Source organism: Argopecten irradians, chromosome 14, assembly GCF_041381155.1.
Source record: "Argopecten irradians isolate NY chromosome 14, Ai_NY, whole genome shotgun sequence".
NCBI lineage: Eukaryota > Metazoa > Mollusca > Bivalvia > Pectinida > Pectinidae > Argopecten > Argopecten irradians.
This window is the reverse complement of record NC_091147.1, coordinates 31,704,419-31,724,524: the sequence shown is the minus strand read 5'-3', so window position 1 is coordinate 31,724,524 and position 20,106 is coordinate 31,704,419. Positions and strand designations below refer to the sequence as shown.

Below are 20,106 nucleotides of genomic sequence, written 5' to 3'. Positions count from 1 at the left end.
CCATAAACATATAATTAAGTCATACTGATTACAAGTCAGATCTGTCATTTCCACTATTTTACACAACCAAATGAAAACTGAAAGGATGTCGGAGAAAGAGATATCATGGATGACTCTGCTACATAGTTTTTAAAAAAAAGAAAACAGATTACAAATCATTTTTGCAATAACAGCCTGTAATGAAATATATAAAGAGTTTGGTTTATATTTATAGATATCATTTACAACAATGCTTCTCACAATTGATCGACAACATCCATATGAAAACGGTTAACAGTAAATAAAACGATTTAATGTTTAATGTGTACATGTGATTATAAATGGTTACACAGCTCTAAGGAACTGACCAAAGGGCAGCGGCTATTTTCTTAAACATACGGTTTTCTCTTGGATCTAGATGAATACAACACTTGATTGATACTAATTCGTAAATGTAGTGATTTGAATTGAATTTGAGTCAAATTCATACATGTACAGAAAATTAGAACCTGACTTAGTTGCTTATCATATATATATCATGGCATAAAAAAGAATGTTTTCCCTCTTATCTATAACACAAGAGTATTTTTTTCCATTTGCTCCGGCTTTCTATTATGCTGAGCTTCGGCTCATCTGTTTGAAATATATATATTATTTATATAGCTCAATTGAATTGGTAGAGCATCAGGATAGTGTTTGGAGTGTCTCGGAATCTAAAAAGGCGAATATAAAAAAACCCGGTTAGTATGTTGAATCTTTGAGGGGCGATGAGTGAAAAGGAAGGAGATAATACTAATGTAATGGTTCTGGATCGGATCGATAGCCGACAACCAAGCAGCTCAATTGGTAGAGCATCCGGGAAGAGTTCGGATGGTCCCGGGTTTGAAACGGTTCTGGTCGTGCATTATCTCGCTCTTACCACAATAATAAGAAACCTGTCGGTCACAAAGATGTCAACTAACGATATACATATGTAGGTACTGGTTATCAGAATGTCGGTACTGTTTAATCACGTGTTCTCCTTTCCTACAAAGAAACAAATGATTCTAGAGGGATCTTGCCGCCCACAAAAAATGGTCTTTGTCTGACATATGGCAGAGGGATCGTTTTCGCTGCTTTTCGATATCAAAATCCAAGATGGCGGCCGGTCGGCCATCTTGTTGACCGTTCGGTCCCAAAATGCAATATGCACAGCTAGGGCCCTAGGGAAACCTACATATGAAATTTGAAAGAAGATCCCTTAGATCTTTCTGAGAAATAGCGGTAACAAGAATGGTTAACTGACGGACGGACGGAAGGAAGCACGGACGGACCACGGACGAAAGGCGATTTCAATATCATCAGATGGTGGGCTAAAAAAAATCCAGTAAATACCGTCATTCCTGGATCCACTCTAGTAGTATGTATGAGTTAAGCCTACATACTATTCAGCAATGCTTTGACAATGCTTATTTTATGATATATGTTGAAGTGTATACTCATGCAAACATATACATAACAATTGGTCGTAACCATAGATCTCCAACGTTCCCACGGGATTAAAATGTTCTTACAACAAAACTTTTATTGCTTCTGCTTCTCAATTAATACCAAAAGTAATCTCCCGTTTTAATATATACATGTACATACTATATACATTTTATGTCGACTTGTAAAAATAAACATGTCATCTCTGTAATATGAATGGAAACAAAGTCTTGCGACGAAGATGTTACACCATCTTTCATGTTCCAAGTTCATGACAAATTGGGAGTAAATGCAAACGTTTCCTCCAAAACAATGAGTAGTGTGCAAGAATATGAATTACCTCCCTTGTGTCTTGCCGATGTACATATATAATAATATTAATATTATATACATGTATTTTATTCTTTATACTACTTTGATTTTTCAATTACCGTAGGTAACTCATATCTTTATCAATCCAAGGTTTTACTATGTTATGTGTAACTACTTACTTAATCAATACATGATTTTGCTGCCAATATTGTCATTTTAGCTGCTATTTTCTTCAAAGGTCACACTGATAATCTCTTTGCCAAAACTTTGTTGATCGTAATTAATGGGCTATCTCATAGGATTATCTTCAGAATTATCTGTAGTTTACATTGAATCTTCAAATATACAGTTTGTGTTGTTGTTCCGCCCGGTAAATGATCCAGAAAAGCAAAATGGTGATTTTTTTTCAATAAAAAGGTGATTTTGGTGATCTTTGACCTTTAACCTTTACTACCATAAAGGTCAAAGGTGCAAACTATATTTAGGAAAATGAAATTCAGGTGATATACTAATCAATGATGCATAACACTTTATGGTTCTATGCAGCCAACGTTTGGAATATAAGATATACAAAAAAGTGCTAATCTCACTTATTTAGCAGATCAAAAACACCCGAACAAGAAGGTGTTAACATACATAGTTCTCATGGTAACAAACCTCATCATATTGTTTAACATACATAGTTCTCATGGTAGCAAACCCATCATATTGTTTAACATACATAGTTCTCATTGTAACAAACCCCATCATATTATTTAACATACATAGTTCTCATTGTAACAACCCCATCGTATTGTTTAACATACATAGTTCTCATTGTAACAAACCCCATCGTATTGTTTAACATACATAGTTCTCATGGTAGCAAACCCCATCATATTGTTTAACATACATAGTTCTCATTGTAACAAACCCCATCATATTGTTTAACATACATAGTTCTCATTGTAACAAACCCCATCGTATTATTTAACATACATAGTTCTCATGGTAGCAAACCTCATCGTATTGTTTAACATACATAGATCTCATGGTAGCAAACCCCATCGTATTGTTTAACATACATAGTTCTCATGGTAGCAAACCCCATCGTATTGTTTAACATACATAGTTCTCATTGTAACAAACCCCATCGTATTGTTTAACATACATAGTTCTCATGGTAGCAAACCCCATCATATTGTTTAACATACATAGTTCTCATGGTAGCAAACCCCATCGTATTGTTTAACATACATAGTTCTCATGGTAACAAACCCCATCATATTATTTAACAAACATAGTTCTCATGGTAGCAAACCCCATCATATTGTTTTACATACATAGTTCTCATTGTAACAAACCCCATCATATTGTTTATCATACATAGTTCTCATGGTAGCAAACCCCATCGTATTGTTTTACATACATAGTTCTCATTGTAACAAACCCCATCATATTGTTTAACAAACATAGTTCTCATGGTAACAAACCCCATTGTATTGTTTAACATACATAGTTCTCATTGTAACAAACCCCATCGTATTATTTAACATACATAGTTCTCATGATAGCAAACCCCATCATATTGTTTAACATACATAGTTCTCATAGTAACAAACCCCATCATATTATTTAACATACATAGTTCTCATGGTAACAAACCCTATCATATTGTTTAACATACATAGTTCTCATGGTAGCAAACCCCATCATATTATTTAACATACATAGTTCTCATTGTAACAAACCCCATCATATTGTTTAACAAACATAGTTCTCATGGTAGCAAACCCCATCATATTGTTTAACATACATAGTTCTCATAGTAACAAACCCCATCATATTATTTAACATACATAGTTCTCATGGTAACAAACCCTATCATATTGTTTAACATACATAGTTCTCATGGTAGCAAACCCCATCATATTATTTAACATACATAGTTCTCATTGTAACAAACCCCATCGTATTGTTTAACAAACATAGTTTTCATTGTAACAAACCCCATCATATTGTTTAACATACATAGTTCTCATTGTAACAAACCCCATCATATTATTTAACATACATAGTTCTCATGGTAACAAACCCTATCATATTGTTTAACATACATAGTTCTCATGGTAGCAAACCCCATCATATTGTTTAACATACATAGTTCTCATTGTAACAAACCCCATCATATTATTTAACATACATAGTTCTCATTGTAAAAAACCCCATCATATTGTTTAACAAACATAGTTCTCATTGTAACAAACCCCATCATATTGTTTAACATACATAGTTCTCATTGTAACAAACCCCATCGTATTGTTTAACATACATAGTTCTCATTGTAACAAACCCCATCATATTGTTTAACATACATAGTTCTCATTGTAACAAACCCCATCATATTGTTTAACATACAAAGTTCTCTTTGTAACAAACCCCATCGTATTGTTTAACATACATAGTTCTCATTGTAACAAACCCCATCGTATTGTTTAACATACATAGTTCTCATTGTAACAAACCCCATCATAGTGTTTAACATATATAGTTCTCATTGTAACAAACCCCATCGTATTGTTTAACATACATAGTTCTCATTGTAACAAACCCCATCATATTGTTTAACATACATAGTTCTCATTGTAACAAACCCCATCATATTGTTTAACATACATAGTTCTCATTGTAACAAACCCCATCGTATTGTTTTACATACATAGTTCTCATGGTAGCAAACCCCATCATATTATTTAACATACATAGTTCTCATTGTAACAAACCCCATCGTATTGTTTAACATACATAGTTCTCATTGTAACAAACCTCATCATATTATTTAACATACATAGTTCTCATGGTAGCAAACCCCATCATATTATTTAACATACATAGTTCTCATTGTAACAAACCCCATCGTATTGTTTTACATACATAGTTCTCATTGTAACAAACCCCATCGTATTGTTTAACATACATAGTTCTCATTGTAACAAACCCCATCATATTGTTTATCATACATAGTTCTCATGGTAGCAAACCCCATCGTATTGTTTTACATACATAGTTCTCATTGTAACAAACCCCATCATATTGTTTAACAAACATAGTTCTCATGGTAACAAACCCCATCGTATTGTTTAACATACATAGTTCTCATTGTAACAAACCCCATCGTATTGTTTAACATACATAGTTCTCATTGTAACAAACCCCATCGTATTGTTTAACATACATAGTTCTCGTGGTAACAAACCCCATCATATTGTTTAACATACATAGTTCTCATGGTAGCAAACCTCATCGTATTGTTTTACATACATAGTTCTCATGATAGCAAACCCCATCGTATTGTTTAACATACATAGTTCTCATTGTAACAAACCCCATCATATTATTTAATACATAGTTCTCATGGTAGCAAACCTCATCATATTGTTTAACATACATAGTTCTCATTGTAACAAACCCCATCGTATTGTTTAACATACATAGTTCTCGTGGTGGATGAGGCGATGTGGTGGTGTAGACAGGATTTCCATCCCAAACAAAATAGTGGTACTGTGCAATGTTCAGGGTACAACGTGGCAGTATAACAGGGTCTATATATTTGATGCTGTGAAACAGCATTCTTAGGTACGCTCGGAGAGCCTGTGCACATCAAAACAATGAAACCACTCCGCTATGAAAATTATGAGTTGTTTTGTTCATTTCACGGAATACTTGATGGTATGAAAAAATAAAACCCCAATATTCAAAACTACAAACATTGAATTTGTACATACATATACACCATGGATGGAGTGTTATAAGTGTTCAGTTGGGACTCTATGATATTTGTATTACTCCGAGAACACTGGTCTCCCGAAAATCACGAACAATGCCTTCTTCGCTGTCTTCCTCCGCGACAGACTTTCGATGGATTTTGGATTGTGTATGTTTATTTAAATTTTACTTAATTCGTGCTATTGATCGATTATTGTAATCAAATGTAAGGAAGGTAACTGCAAAAGAAAGTTCTTATAACGCTTATAAAGTTTTTTTGTGTTGGTTGTATTGACGAACTATATCTGAGATATTATTGCGCAGTAAAAGTTACTGACAGCAAGAGATGTATACCCTGTATCCCTCGTAGTATAATGGGACAGCCACAATCAGTGACTTTGGCCGGGTCCATCTAGTTTACCTATATTTTTTTAGGGGACAGAGTCTGTAGAGAGAGAGTGTGTGTGTATACACAAACATTAGTGCCAGCCAGCCACCTGTGCATGATCACCAGTGACTGGGTTTGCTGAGCTGTGAATGAATGGCTAGTTAGCTTAGGTGATCTATATATCGTCAACAATGCATCTGTATCTACTTAAAGATGCTCCACTGCCGACAGAGCATAAATGATATTCATCAGTTGAACAATAATTGGTGTTTGATCATGTATATATATGTCTAATTAACACAAAAAATAATATAAAATAATTTATTTCGCCTTTGGTGCATGCACAATCAATACTTCCTTCCATATAGGATATAGTGACACAGAATTTTTTCGGGATGCAATTAATTATTTTTCATATTTTTAACTTGAAGTAAAAATTAGAAGCTCAAACTTTTCAATGGTGGTAATGGTGTAAAGTAAGGAACTTTTGTAACTGAAGAAAAATACTAAAACGTCTGCTCCTGTATTTGATAGTGGAAAATTACCATTTGTCAGCGGTGGAGCATCTTTAAAATCAAAGAATTTATTCTTAAAAGTGCATCAATATTCACTTGATTAAAGTACTATTACGTCTTTATTAGCTCACCTGGTCCGAAGGACCGAGGTGAGCTTATGGGATACCGCAGCGTCCGGCGTCCGTCAACAATTGACTTCTTCTCCATAACCACTGGTCGGATTTCAACAAAATTTGACTGGTAGCATCCTTATGGGCTAACTGAAAATTGTACAAATGATGGGGCTGATCCCCCGGGGGCCTGAGAGGCGGGGCCAAAAGGGGTCAATTTGGCTATTTCCATATAAACGACTTCTTTTCTGAAACCAAGCATGGTATAGCACCCATAATGCAGTGGTAGCATCCTTCTGGGTCAGGATTAAAAAGTGTACAAATGGTCATGCTGACTCCCCTGGGGCCTGACACTCCTAGCTATATAGTATTGATAGCATGATTATATGGTGGGGATTTTAAATTAAACAAATTGTTAGGTCAAGTTTGCAATTTTGAATTGTTAGAACTTTTGTGATAATTTCTTTAAAAAAACCAAAACAAAACAAAAACCATGTGAGTGATACAGGCGGTCATGCTTAGCTTAAGTAATAATGTTGGACTTCATTAAATGTAAACAATGCATACTTACATTGGATCAAAGGGGAGCAACTCTTACTGGTCTAATACTTGCCATTTAATCTTTAAAGATAATAACATCAATATTGTATGTTTTAGTCTTGTATGAAACTTTGTTGTAATTCTGCTTCATTATAGAAAATGACTTCATCAAACACCTCGTTCCTGTCCTTGGCTGGCCAAACAGACAATGAAGTCCAATCAGTCCATCCAACGGTCAATAATCTGACCACAGACACAGCTGACCACAACCCTATAGGGGCCTCGGAGAGTGGTCCTTTTAACCCCGAGCTCAGTCTGGCCGACTTCAGCACATCTATTCATATACAGCAGCTTCTTCAAAGGTACTCAAGCTATGTAATGGTTTGGCAGGCTTATTTTCATCTTTAGAAAAAAATATCATTTAAAATTATTGAATGACAAGTTAGTTTTTGGTGGACTAAAATGAAATTCCAAAGGAAAGACTAATGAAGTATGGTTCCTATTTAGAAGCTACCTCACTTGTAACCCAGAGGTGGAGGGCTAGTGGTAGAATGTCAGACACTTTAACCACTTAGTCACCACACTCCAGGGGTGGAGGGCTAGTGGTAGAATGTCAGACACTTTAACCACTTAGTCACCACAATCCAGAGGTGGAGGCAAACCTAATATCACAAGCAGGTTTATCACTTTATTTAATTTATTTCCACTATATTTGACCTGGTACTTTTGCCTCATCAGTAATATCGAAGTTGTAAGTTTTTGTTTATTTGATATTGTTTTGTTTTCAGTCTGTCTCAGCCAGGCCTGCTGGGGACAGGTACGACTGATACCGGGTGTAACTTTGATCAGAGTGCCAACAAGTTAGATACATCACAAACTACAGACAGAACTGTAAAACCAGCGCAAAATCACCAACATCCAATAAACCCAGAGACATTCCAAATGCCTAACAATCCAACAACAACAATAAACCAAGAGGTGTTTAGAAATCCTAACCATTCCCAAACATTACTTAATCCCGAGGATTGTGGATTACAGAGTGTTCCGTTGACTGTTGAGAATTCAGACAGAATTCATGATATAAGCCATAGGTCTGATCTCTATACCCAGAATGTTCATAACTGGTTACACGAAGCCAGCATTACTAGTCTGCAGCCAACATCTACAAGCAGTTTTGATTGGTCAGCTCAGCAGGCCAAAAATACATTGGTACCCAATCAGCAACAAGAACAGCAGCAGCAAACTGTTCAGCCTATGGCTGTGCCTATCCGTCCTCCACAACAGCATGGTAGTGATGTACACCAGTACCAGCACACGCCGGACAGTACTCTGTCGGAGCAGCCATCAGGTAAATATGTCAATAATACCAACACACACCAGACAGCACACTGTCGGAGCAGCCATCAGGTAAATATGTCAATAGTACCAACACACACCAGACAGTACTCTGTCGGAGCAGCCGTCAGGTAAATATGTCAATAGTACCAACACACACCAGACAGTACTCTGTCAGAGCAGCCGTCAGGTAAATATGTCAATAGTACCAACACACGCCGGACAGTACTCTGTCGGAGCAGCCATCAGGTAAATATGTCAATAGTACCAACACACACCAGACAGTACTCTGTCGGAGCAGCCGTCAGGTAAATATGTCAATAATACCAACACACACCAGACAGTACACTGTCGGAGCAGCCGTCAGGTAAATATGTCAATAATACCAACACACACCAGACAGTACTCTGTCGGAGTAGCCGTCAGGTAAATATGTCCATAGTACCAACACACACCAGACAGCACACTGTCTGAGCAGCCGTCAGGTAAATATGTCCATAGTACCAACACACACCAGACAGTACACTGTCGAAGCAGCCGTCAGGTAAATATGTCAATAGTACCAACACACACCAGACAGCACACTGTCGGAGCAGCCATCAGGTAAATATGTCAATAATACCAACACACACAAGACAGTACACTGTCGGAGCAGCCGTCAGGTAAATATGTCCATATACCAACACACACCAGACAGCACACTGTCGGAGCAGCCGTCAGGTAAATTTGTCAATAATACCAACACACACCAGACAGCACACTGTCGGAGCAGCCGTCAGGTAAATATGTCAATAATACCAACACACACCAGACAGTACACTGTCGGAGCAGCCGTCAGGTAAATATGTCCATAGTACCAACACACACCAGACAGTACTCTGTCGGAGCAGCCGTCAGGTAAATATGTCAATAATACCAACACACACCAGACAGTACACTGTCGGAGCAGCCGTCAGGTAAATATGTCCATAGTACCAACACACACCAGACAGTACTCTGTCGGAGCAGCCGTCAGGTAAATATGTCAATAATACCAACACACACCAGACAGCACACTGTCGGAGCAGCCGTCAGGTAAATATGTCCATAGTACCAACACACACCAGACAGTACACTGTCGGAGCAGCCGTCAGGTAAATATGTCCATAGTACCAACACACACCAGACAGCACACTGTCGGAGCAGCCGTCAGGTAAATATGTCCATAGTACCAACACACACCAGACAGCACACTGTCGGAGCAGCCGTCAGGTAAATATGTCCATAGTACCAACACACACCAGACAGCACACTGTCGGAGCAGCCGTCAGGTAAATATGTCCATAGTACCAACACACACCAGACAGTACACTGTCGGAGCAGCCGTCAGGTAAATATGTCAATAATACCAACACACACCAGACAGCACTCTGTCGGAGCAGCCGTCAGGTAAATATGTCAATAATACCAACACACACCAGACAGCACACTGTCGGAGCAGCCGTCAGGTAAATATGTCAATAATACCAACACACACCAGACAGCACACTGTCGGAGCAGCCGTCAGGTAAATATGTCAATAATACCAACACACACCAGACAGCACACTGTCGGAGCAGCCGTCAGGTAAATATGTCAATAGTACCAACACACACCAGACAGTACACTGTCGGAGCAGCCGTCAGGTAAATATGTCAATAGTACCAACACACACCAGACAGTACACTGTCGGAGCAGCCGTCAGGTAAATATGTCAATAATACCAACACACACCAGACAGTACTCTGTCGGAGCAGCCGTCAGGTAAATATGTCAATAGTACCAACACACACCAGACAGTACTCTGTCGGAGCAGCCATCAGGTAAATATGTCCATAGTACCAACACACACCAGACAGTACTCTGTCGGAGCAGCCATCAGGTAAATATGTCAATAGTACCAACACACACCAGACAGTACTCTGTCGGAGCAGCCGTCAGGTAAATATGTCAATAGTACCAACACACACCAGACAGCACACTGTCGGAGCAGCCATCAGGTAAATATGTCAATAGTACCAACACACACCAGACAGCACACTGTCGGAGCAGCCATCAGGTAAATATGTCCATAGTACCAACACCCACCAGACAGCACACTGTCTGAGCAGCCGTCAGGTAAATATGTCAATAATACCAACACACACCAGACAGCACACTGTCGGAGCAGCCATCAGGTAAATATGTCAATAATACCAACACACACACCAGACAGCACACTGTCTGAGCAGCCGTCAGGTAAATATGTCAATAGTACCAACACACACCAGACAGCACACTGTCGGAGCAGCCGTCAGGTAAATATGTCAATAGTACCAACACACACCAGACAGCACACTGTCGGAGCAGCCATCAGGTAAATATGTCCATAGTACCAACACACACCAGACAGCACACTGTCGGAGCAGCCATCAGGTAAATATGTCAATAATACCAACGCACGCCGGACAGTACTCTGTCTGAGCAGCCGTCAGGTAAAATATGTCCATAGTACCAACACACACCAGACAGCACACTGTCGGAGCAGCCATCAGGTAAATATGTCAATAATACCAACACACACAAGACAGTACACTGTCGGAGCAACCGTCAGGTAAATATGTCAATAGTACCAAAACACACACCAGACAGTACACTGTCGGAGCAGCCGTCAGGTAAATATGTCCATAGTACCAACACACACCAGACAGTACACTGTCGGAGCAGCCATCAGGTAAATATGTCCATAGTACCAAAACACACCAGACAGTACACTGTCGGAGCAGCCGTCAGGTAAATATGTCCATAGTACCAACACACACCAGACAGTACACTGTCGGAGCAGCCATCAGGTAAATATGTCAATAGTACCAAACACACCCAGACAGTACACTGTCGGAGCAGCCGTCAGGTAAATATGTCCATAGTACCAACACAAGCCGGACAGTACACTGTCGGAGCAGCCGTCAGGTAAATATGTCAATAATACCAACACACACAAGACAGTACACTGTCGGAGCAACCGTCAGGTAAATATGTCAATAGTACCAAAACACACCAGGTACAGTACCAACACTGTCGGAGCAGCCATCAGGTAAATATGTCCATAGTACCAACACACGCCGGACAGCACACTGTCGGAGCAGCCATCAGGTAAATATGTCCATAGTACCAACACACACACCAGACAGCACACTGTCGGAGCAGCCATCAGGTAAATATGTCCATAGTACCAACACACACCGGACAGCACACTGTCGGAGCAGCCATCAGGTAAATATGTCCATAGTACCAACACACACCGGACAGTACACTGTCAGAGCAGCCATCAGGTAATAAATATGTCCATAGTACCAATAAACGCCCGACAGTACAATGTCGGAGCAGCAGTCAGGTAAATATGTCCATAGTACCAATACACGCCGGACAGTACACTGTCGGGGCAGCCGTCAGGTAAATATGTCAATAGTACCAACACACGCTGGCAAGCGCACTGTCGGAGCAGCCGTCAGGTAAATATGTCAATAATACCAACACACACCAGACAGTACACTGTTGGAGCAGCCGTCAGGTAAATATGTCCATAGTACCAACACACACCAGACAGCACACTGTCGGAGCAGCTGTCAGGTAAATATGTCAATAGTACCAACACACACCAGACAGTACACTGTCTGAGCAGCCGTCAGGTAAATATGTCAATAGTACCAAAACACACCAGACAGCACACTGTCGGAGCAGCCATCAGGTAAATATGTCAATAGTACCAACACACACCAGACAGCACACTGTCGGAGCAGCCGTCAGGTAAATATGTCAATAGTACCAACACACACCAGACAGCACACTGTCGGAGCAGCCGTCAGGTAAATATGTCCATAGTACCAACACACACCAGACAGCACTCTGTCGGAGCAGCCGTCAGGTAAATATGTCAATAATACCAACACACACCAGACAGCACACTGTCGGAGCAGCCGTCAGGTAAATATGTCAATAGTACCAACACACACCAGACAGCACACTGTCGGAGCAGCCATCAGGTAAATATGTCAATAGTACCAACACACACCAGACAGCACACTGTCGGAGCAGCCATCAGGTAAATATGTCCATAGTACCAACACACACACCAGACAGCACACTGTCTGAGCAGCCGTCAGGTAAATATGTCAATAGTACCAACACACACCAGACAGCACACTGTCGGAGCAGCCATCAGGTAAATATGTCAATAGTACCAAACACACACCAGACAGCACACTGTCGGAGCAGCCATCAGGTAAATATGTCCATAGTACCAACACACACCAGACAGCACACTGTCTGAGCAGCCGTCAGGTAAATATGTCAATAATACCAACACACACCAGACAGCACACTGTCGGAGCAGCCATCAGGTAAATATGTCAATAATACCAACACACACCAGACAGCACACTGTCTGAGCAGCCGTCAGGTAAATATGTCAATAGTACCAACACACACCAGACAGCACACTGTCGGAGCAGCCGTCAGGTAAATATGTCAATAGTACCAACACACACCAGACAGCACACTGTCGGAGCAGCCATCAGGTAAATATGTCAATAATACCAACACACGCCGGACAGTACTCTGTCTGAGCAGCCGTCAGGTAAATATGTCCATAGTACCAACACACACCAGACAGCACACTGTCGGAGCAGCCATCAGGTAAATATGTCAATAATACCAACACACACAAGACAGTACACTGTCGGAGCAACCGTCAGGTAAATATGTCAATAGTACCAAAACACACCAGACAGTACACTGTCGGAGCAGCCGTCAGGTAAATATGTCCATAGTACCAACACAAGCCGACAGTACACTGTCGGAGCAGCCGTCAGGTAAATATGTCAATAATACCAACACACACAAGACAGTACACTGTCGGAGCAACCGTCAGGTAAATATGTCAATAGTACCAAAACACACCAGACAGTACACTGTCGGAGCAGCCATCAGGTAAATATGTCCATAGTACCAACACACGCCGGACAGCACACTGTCGGAGCAGCCATCAGGTAAATATGTCCATAGTACCAACACACACCAGACAGCACACTGTCGGAGCAGCCATCAGGTAAATATGTCCATAGTACCAACACACGCCGGACAGCACACTGTCGGAGCAGCCATCAGGTAAATATGTCCATAGTACCAACACACGCCGGACAGTACACTGTCAGAGCAGCCATCAGGTAATAAATATGTCCATAGTACCAATACACGCCCGACAGTACAATGTCGGAGCAGCAGTCAGGTAAATATGTCCATAGTACCAATACACGCCGGACAGTACACTGTCGGGGAGCCGTCAGGTAAATATGTCAATAGTACCAACACACACGCTGGCAAGCGCACTGTCGGAGCAGCCGTCAGGTAAATATGTCAATAATACCAACACACACCAGACAGTACACTGTCGGAGCAGTCGTCAGGTAAATATGTCCGTAGTACCAACACACACCAGACAGCACACTGTCGGAGCAGCTGTCAGGTAAATATGTCCATAGTACCAACACACACCAGACAGTACACTGTCTGAGCAGCCGTCAGGTAAATATGTCAATAGTACCAAAACACACCAGACAGCACACTGTCGGAGCAGCCATCAGGTAAATATGTCAATAATACCAACACACACCAGACAGCACACTGTCGGAACAGCCGTCAGGTAAATATGTCCATAGTACCAACACACACCAGACAGCACACTGTCGGAGTAAGCCGTCAGGTAAATATGTCCATAGTACCAACACACACCAGACAGCACTCTGTCGGAGCAGCCGTCAGGTAAATATGTCAATAATACCAACACACACCAGACAGTACACTGTCGGAGCAGCCATCAGAAAAATATGTCAATAATACCAACACACACCAGACAGCACACTGTCGGAGCAGCCATCAGGTAAATATGTCAATAGTACCAACACACACCAGACAGCACACTGTCGGAGCAGCCATCAGGTAAATATGTCAATAGTACCAACACACACAGACAGCACACTGTCTGAGCAGCCGTCAGGTAAATATGTCAATAGTACCAACACACACCAGACAGCACACTGTCTGAGCAGCCGTCAGGTAAATATGTCAATAGTACCAACACACACCAGACAGCACACTGTCGGAGCAGCCATCAGGTAAATATGTCAATAGTACCAACACACACCAGACAGCACACTGTCGGAGCAGCCATCAGGTAAATATGTCCATAGTACCAACACACACCAGACAGCACACTGTCGGAGCAGCCGTCAGGTAAATATGTCAATAATACCAACACACACCAGACAGCACACTGTCGGAGCAGCCATCAGGTAAATATGTCAATAATACCAACACACACCAGACAGCACACTGTCGGAGCAGCCAGTAAATATGTCCATATACCAACACACACCAGACAGACACTGTCGGAGCAGCTCAGGTAAATATGTCAATATACCAACACACACCAGACAGCACACTGTCGGAGCAGCCGTCAGGTAAATATGTCCATAGTACCAACACACACCAGACAGTACACTGTCGGAGCAGCCGTCAGGTAAATATGTCCATAGTACCAACACACACCAGACAGCACACTGTCGGAGCAGCCGTCAGGTAAATATGTCCATAGTACCAACAACACAGACACCGAGACAGTACACTGTCTGAGCAGCCGTCAGGTAAATATGTCAATAGTACCAACACACACCAGACAGCACACTGTCGGAGCAGCCATCAGGTAAATATGTCAATAATACCAACACACACAAGACAGCACACTGTCGGAGCAGCCGTCAGGTAAATATGTCAATAGTACCAAAACACACACCAGACAGTACACACTGTCGGAGCAGCCGTCAGGTAAATATGTCCATAGTACCAACACACACCGACAGACACATGTCGGAGCAGCCTCAGGTAAATATGTCATAGTACCAACACACACCAGACAGCACACTGTCGGAGCAGCCGTCAGGTAAATATGTCCATAGTACCAACACACCCGACAGCACACTGTCGGAGCAGCCAAGGTAAATATGTCAATATACAACACACACCAACAGTACACTGTCGGAGCAGCCATCAGGTAAAATATGTCAATAGTACCAACACACACCCAGACAGCACACTGTCGGAGCAGCCGTCAGGTAAATATGTCCATAGTACCAACACAGGTAAATATGTCAATAATACCAACACACCGACAGCACACTGTCGGAGCAGCCGTCAGGTAAATATGTCAATAATACCAACACACACCAGACAGCACACTGTCGGAGCAGCCATCAGGTAAATATGTCCATAGTACCAAACACACACCAGACAGCACACTGTCGGAGCAGCCGTCAGGTAAATATGTCCATAGTACCAACACACACCAGACAGCACACTGTCGGAGCAGCCTCAGGTAAATATGTCATAGTACCAACACACACCAGACAGCACACTGTCGGAGCAGCCTCAGGTAAATATGTCAATAATACCAACACACACAGACAGACAGTCGGACAGCCGTCAGGTAATGTCCAACACACACCAGACAGCACACTGTCAGCAGCCGTCAGGTAAATATGTCAATAGTACCAACACACACCAGACAGCACACTGTCGGAGCAGCCGTCAGGTAAATATGTCCATAGTACCAACACACACCAGACAGCACACTGTCGGAGCAGCCGTCAGGTAAATATGTCAATAGTACCAACACACACCAGACAGCACACTGTCGGAGCAGCCATCAGGTAAATATGTCAATAATACCAACACACACCAGACAGCACACTGTCGGAGCAGCCATCAGGTAAATATGTCAATAGTACCAACACACACACAGACAGCACACTGTCGGAGCAGCCATCAGGTAAATATGTCAATAGTACCAACACACACCAGACAGTACACTGTCGGAGCAGCCGTCAGGTAAATATGTCAATAGTACCAACACACACCAGACAGTACACTGTCGGAGCAGCCGTCAGGTAAATATGTCAATAGTACCAACACACACCAGACAGCACACTGTCGGAGCAGCCGTCAGGTAAATATGTCAATAGTACCAAACACACACCAGACAGTACACTGTCGGAGCAGCCGTCAGGTAAATATGTCAATAGTACCAACACACACCAGACAGTACACTGTCGGAGCAGCCGTCAGGTAAATATGTCAATATACCAACACACACCAGACAGTACACTGTCGGAGCAGCCGTCAGGTAAATATGTCAATAGTACCAACACACACACCAGACAGCACACTGTCGGAGCAGCCGTCAGGTAAATATGTCAATAGTACCAACACACACCAGACAGCACACTGTCGGAGCAGCCGTCAGGTAAATATGTCAATAGTACCAACACACACCAGACAGTACACTGTCGGAGCAGCCATCAGGTAAATATGTCAATAGTACCAACACACACCAGACAGTACACTGTCGGAGCAGCCATCAGGTAAATATGTCAATAGTACCAACACACACACCGACAGTACACTGTCGGAGCAGCCGTCAGGTAAATATGTCCAATAATACAACACACACCAGACAGTACACTGTCGGAGCAGCCGTCAGGTAAATATGTCCATATACCAACACACACCAGACAGTACACTGTCGGAGCAGCCGTCAGGTAAATATGTCATAGTACCAACACACACCAGACAGCACACTGTCGGAGCAGCCGTCAGGTAAATATGTCAATAGTACCAACACACACCAGACAGCACACTGTCGGAGCAGCCATCAGGTAAATATGTCAATAGTACCAACACACACCAGACAGTACACTGTCGGAGCAGCCGTCAGGTAAATATGTCAATAGTACCAACACACACCAGACAGCACACTGTCGGAGCAGCCGTCAGGTAAATATGTCAATAATACCAACACACACCAGACAGTACACTGTCGGAGCAGCCGTCAGGTAAATATGTCCATAGTACCAACACACACCAGACAGCACACTGTCGGAGCAGCCGTCAGGTAAATATGTCAATAATACCAACACACACCAGACAGCACACTGTCGGAGCAGCCGTCAGGTAAATATGTCAATAATACCAACACACACCAGACAGTACACTGTCGGAGCAGCCGTCAGGTAAATATGTCAATAGTACCAACACACACCAGACAGCACACTGTCGGAGCAGCCATCAGGTAAATATGTCAATAGTACCAACACACACCAGACAGCACACTGTCGGAGCAGCCATCAGGTAAATATGTCCATAGTACCAACACACGCCGGACAGCACACTGTCGGAGCAGCCATCAGGTAAATATGTCCATAGTACCAACACACACCAGACAGCACACTGTCGGAGCAGCCGTCAGGTAAATATGTCCATAGTACCAACACACACCAGACAGCACACTGTCGGAGCAGCCGTCAGGTAAATATGTCCATAGTACCAACACACACCAGACAGCACACTGTCGGAGCAGCCGTCAGGTAAATATGTCCATAGTACCAACACACACCAGACAGCACACTGTCGGAGCAGCCGTCAGGTAAATATGTCCATAGTACCAACACACACCAGACAGCACACTGTCGGAGCAGCGTCAGGTAAATATGTCCATATACTGTCGGAGCAGCCGTCAGGTAAATATGTCAATAGTACCAACACACACCAGACAGCACACTGTCGGAGCAGCCGTCAGGTAAATATGTCCATAGTACCAACACACACCAGACAGCACACTGTCGGAGCAGCCGTCAGGTAAATATGTCAATAATACCAACACACACCAGACAGCACACTGTCGGAGCAGCCGTCAGGTAAATATGTCAATAATACCAACACACACCAGACAGCACACTGTCGGAGCAGCCGTCAGGTAAATATGTCAATAATACCAACACACACCAGACAGTACACTGTCGGAGCAGCCGTCAGGTAAATATGTCAATAATACCAACACACACCAGACAGCACACTGTCGGAGCAGCCGTCAGGTAAATATGTCAATAGTACCAACACACACCAGACAGTACACTGTCGGAGCAGCCGTCAGGTAAATATGTCCATAGTACCAACACACACCAGACAGTACCTTCGTCGGAGCAGCCGTCAGGTAAATATGTCCATAGTACCAACACACACCAGACAGTACTCTGTCGGAGCAGCCGTCAGGTAAATATGTCAATAGTACCAACACACACCAGACAGTACACTGTCGGAGCAGCCATCAGGTAAATATGTCAATAGTACCAACACACACCAGACAGCACACTGTCGGAGCAGCCATCAGGTAAATATGTCCATAGTACCAACACACACCAGACAGCACACTGTCGGAGCAGCCGTCAGGTAAATATGTCAATAGTACCAACACACACCAGACAGCACACTGTCGGAGCAGCCGTCAGGTAAATATGTCCATAGTACCAACACACACCAGACAGCACACTGTCGGAGCAGCCGTCAGGTAAATATGTCAATAGTACCAACACACACCAGACAGCACACTGTCGGAGCAGCCGTCAGGTAAATATGTCAATAGTACCAACACACACCAGACAGCACACTGTCGGAGCAGCCGTCAGGTAAATATGTCAATAGTACCAACACACACCAGACAGCACACTGTCGGAGCAGCCGTCAGGTAAATATGTCAATAGTACCAACACACACCAGACAGCACACTGTCGGAGCAGCCATCAGGTAAATATGTCAATAATACCAACACACGCCAGACAGTACTCTGTCTGAGCAGCCGTCAGGTAAATATGTCCATAGTACCAACACACACCAGACAGCACACTGTCGGAGCAGCCATCAGGTAAATATGTCAATAATACCAACACACACAAGACAGTACACTGTCGGAGCAACCGTCAGGTAAATATGTCAATAGTACCAAAACACACCAGACAGTACACTGTCGGAGCAGCCATCAGGTAAATATGTCCATAGTACCAACACACGCCGGACAGCACACTGTCGGAGCAGCCATCAGGTAAATATGTCCATAGTACCAACACACACCAGACAGCACACTGTCGGAGCAGCCATCAGGTAAATATGTCCATAGTACCAACACACGCCGGACAGCACACTGTCGGAGCAGCCATCAGGTAAATATGTCCATAGTACCAACACACGCCGGACAGTACACTGTCAGAGCAGCCATCAGGTAATAAATATGTCCATAGTACCAATACACGCCCGACAGTACAATGTCGGAGCAGCAGTCAGGTAAATATGTCCATAGTACCAATACAAGCCGGACAGTACACTGTCGGGGCAGCCGTCAGGTAAATATGTCAATAGTACCAACACACACTGGCAAGCGCACTGTCGGAGCAGCCGTCAGGTAAATATGTCAATAATACCAACACACACCAGACAGTACACTGTCGGAGCAGCCGTCAGGTAAATATGTCCAATAGTACCAACACACACCAGACAGCACACTGTCGGAGCAGCTGTCAGGTAAATATGTCCATAGTACCAACACACACCAGACAGTACACTGTCTGAGCAGCCGTCAGGTAAATATGTCAATAGTACCAAAACACACCAGACAGCACACTGTCGGAGCAGCCATCAGGTAAATATGTCAATAATACCAACACACACCAGACAGCACACTGTCGGAACAGCCGTCAGGTAAATATGTCCATAGTACCAACACACACCAGACAGCACACTGTCGGAGTAGCCGTCAGGTAAATATGTCCATAGTACC

The 20,106-nt window shown here is 42.7% G+C and overlaps 1 protein-coding gene across 1 annotated transcript in view; it reads left to right on the top strand.

The window, feature by feature from the left end:
• Positions 1–20,106, top strand: part of LOC138307162 (uncharacterized) — a 96,651-nt gene that overhangs the window by 45,869 nt on the left and 30,676 nt on the right. The window contains exons 17-18 of the mRNA XM_069247793.1: positions 7,212–7,417; positions 7,844–8,403. Of these exons, the coding sequence (XP_069103894.1) occupies positions 7,212–7,417; positions 7,844–8,403 (766 nt within the window). The remainder of the gene's footprint in view (positions 1–7,211; positions 7,418–7,843; positions 8,404–20,106) is intronic.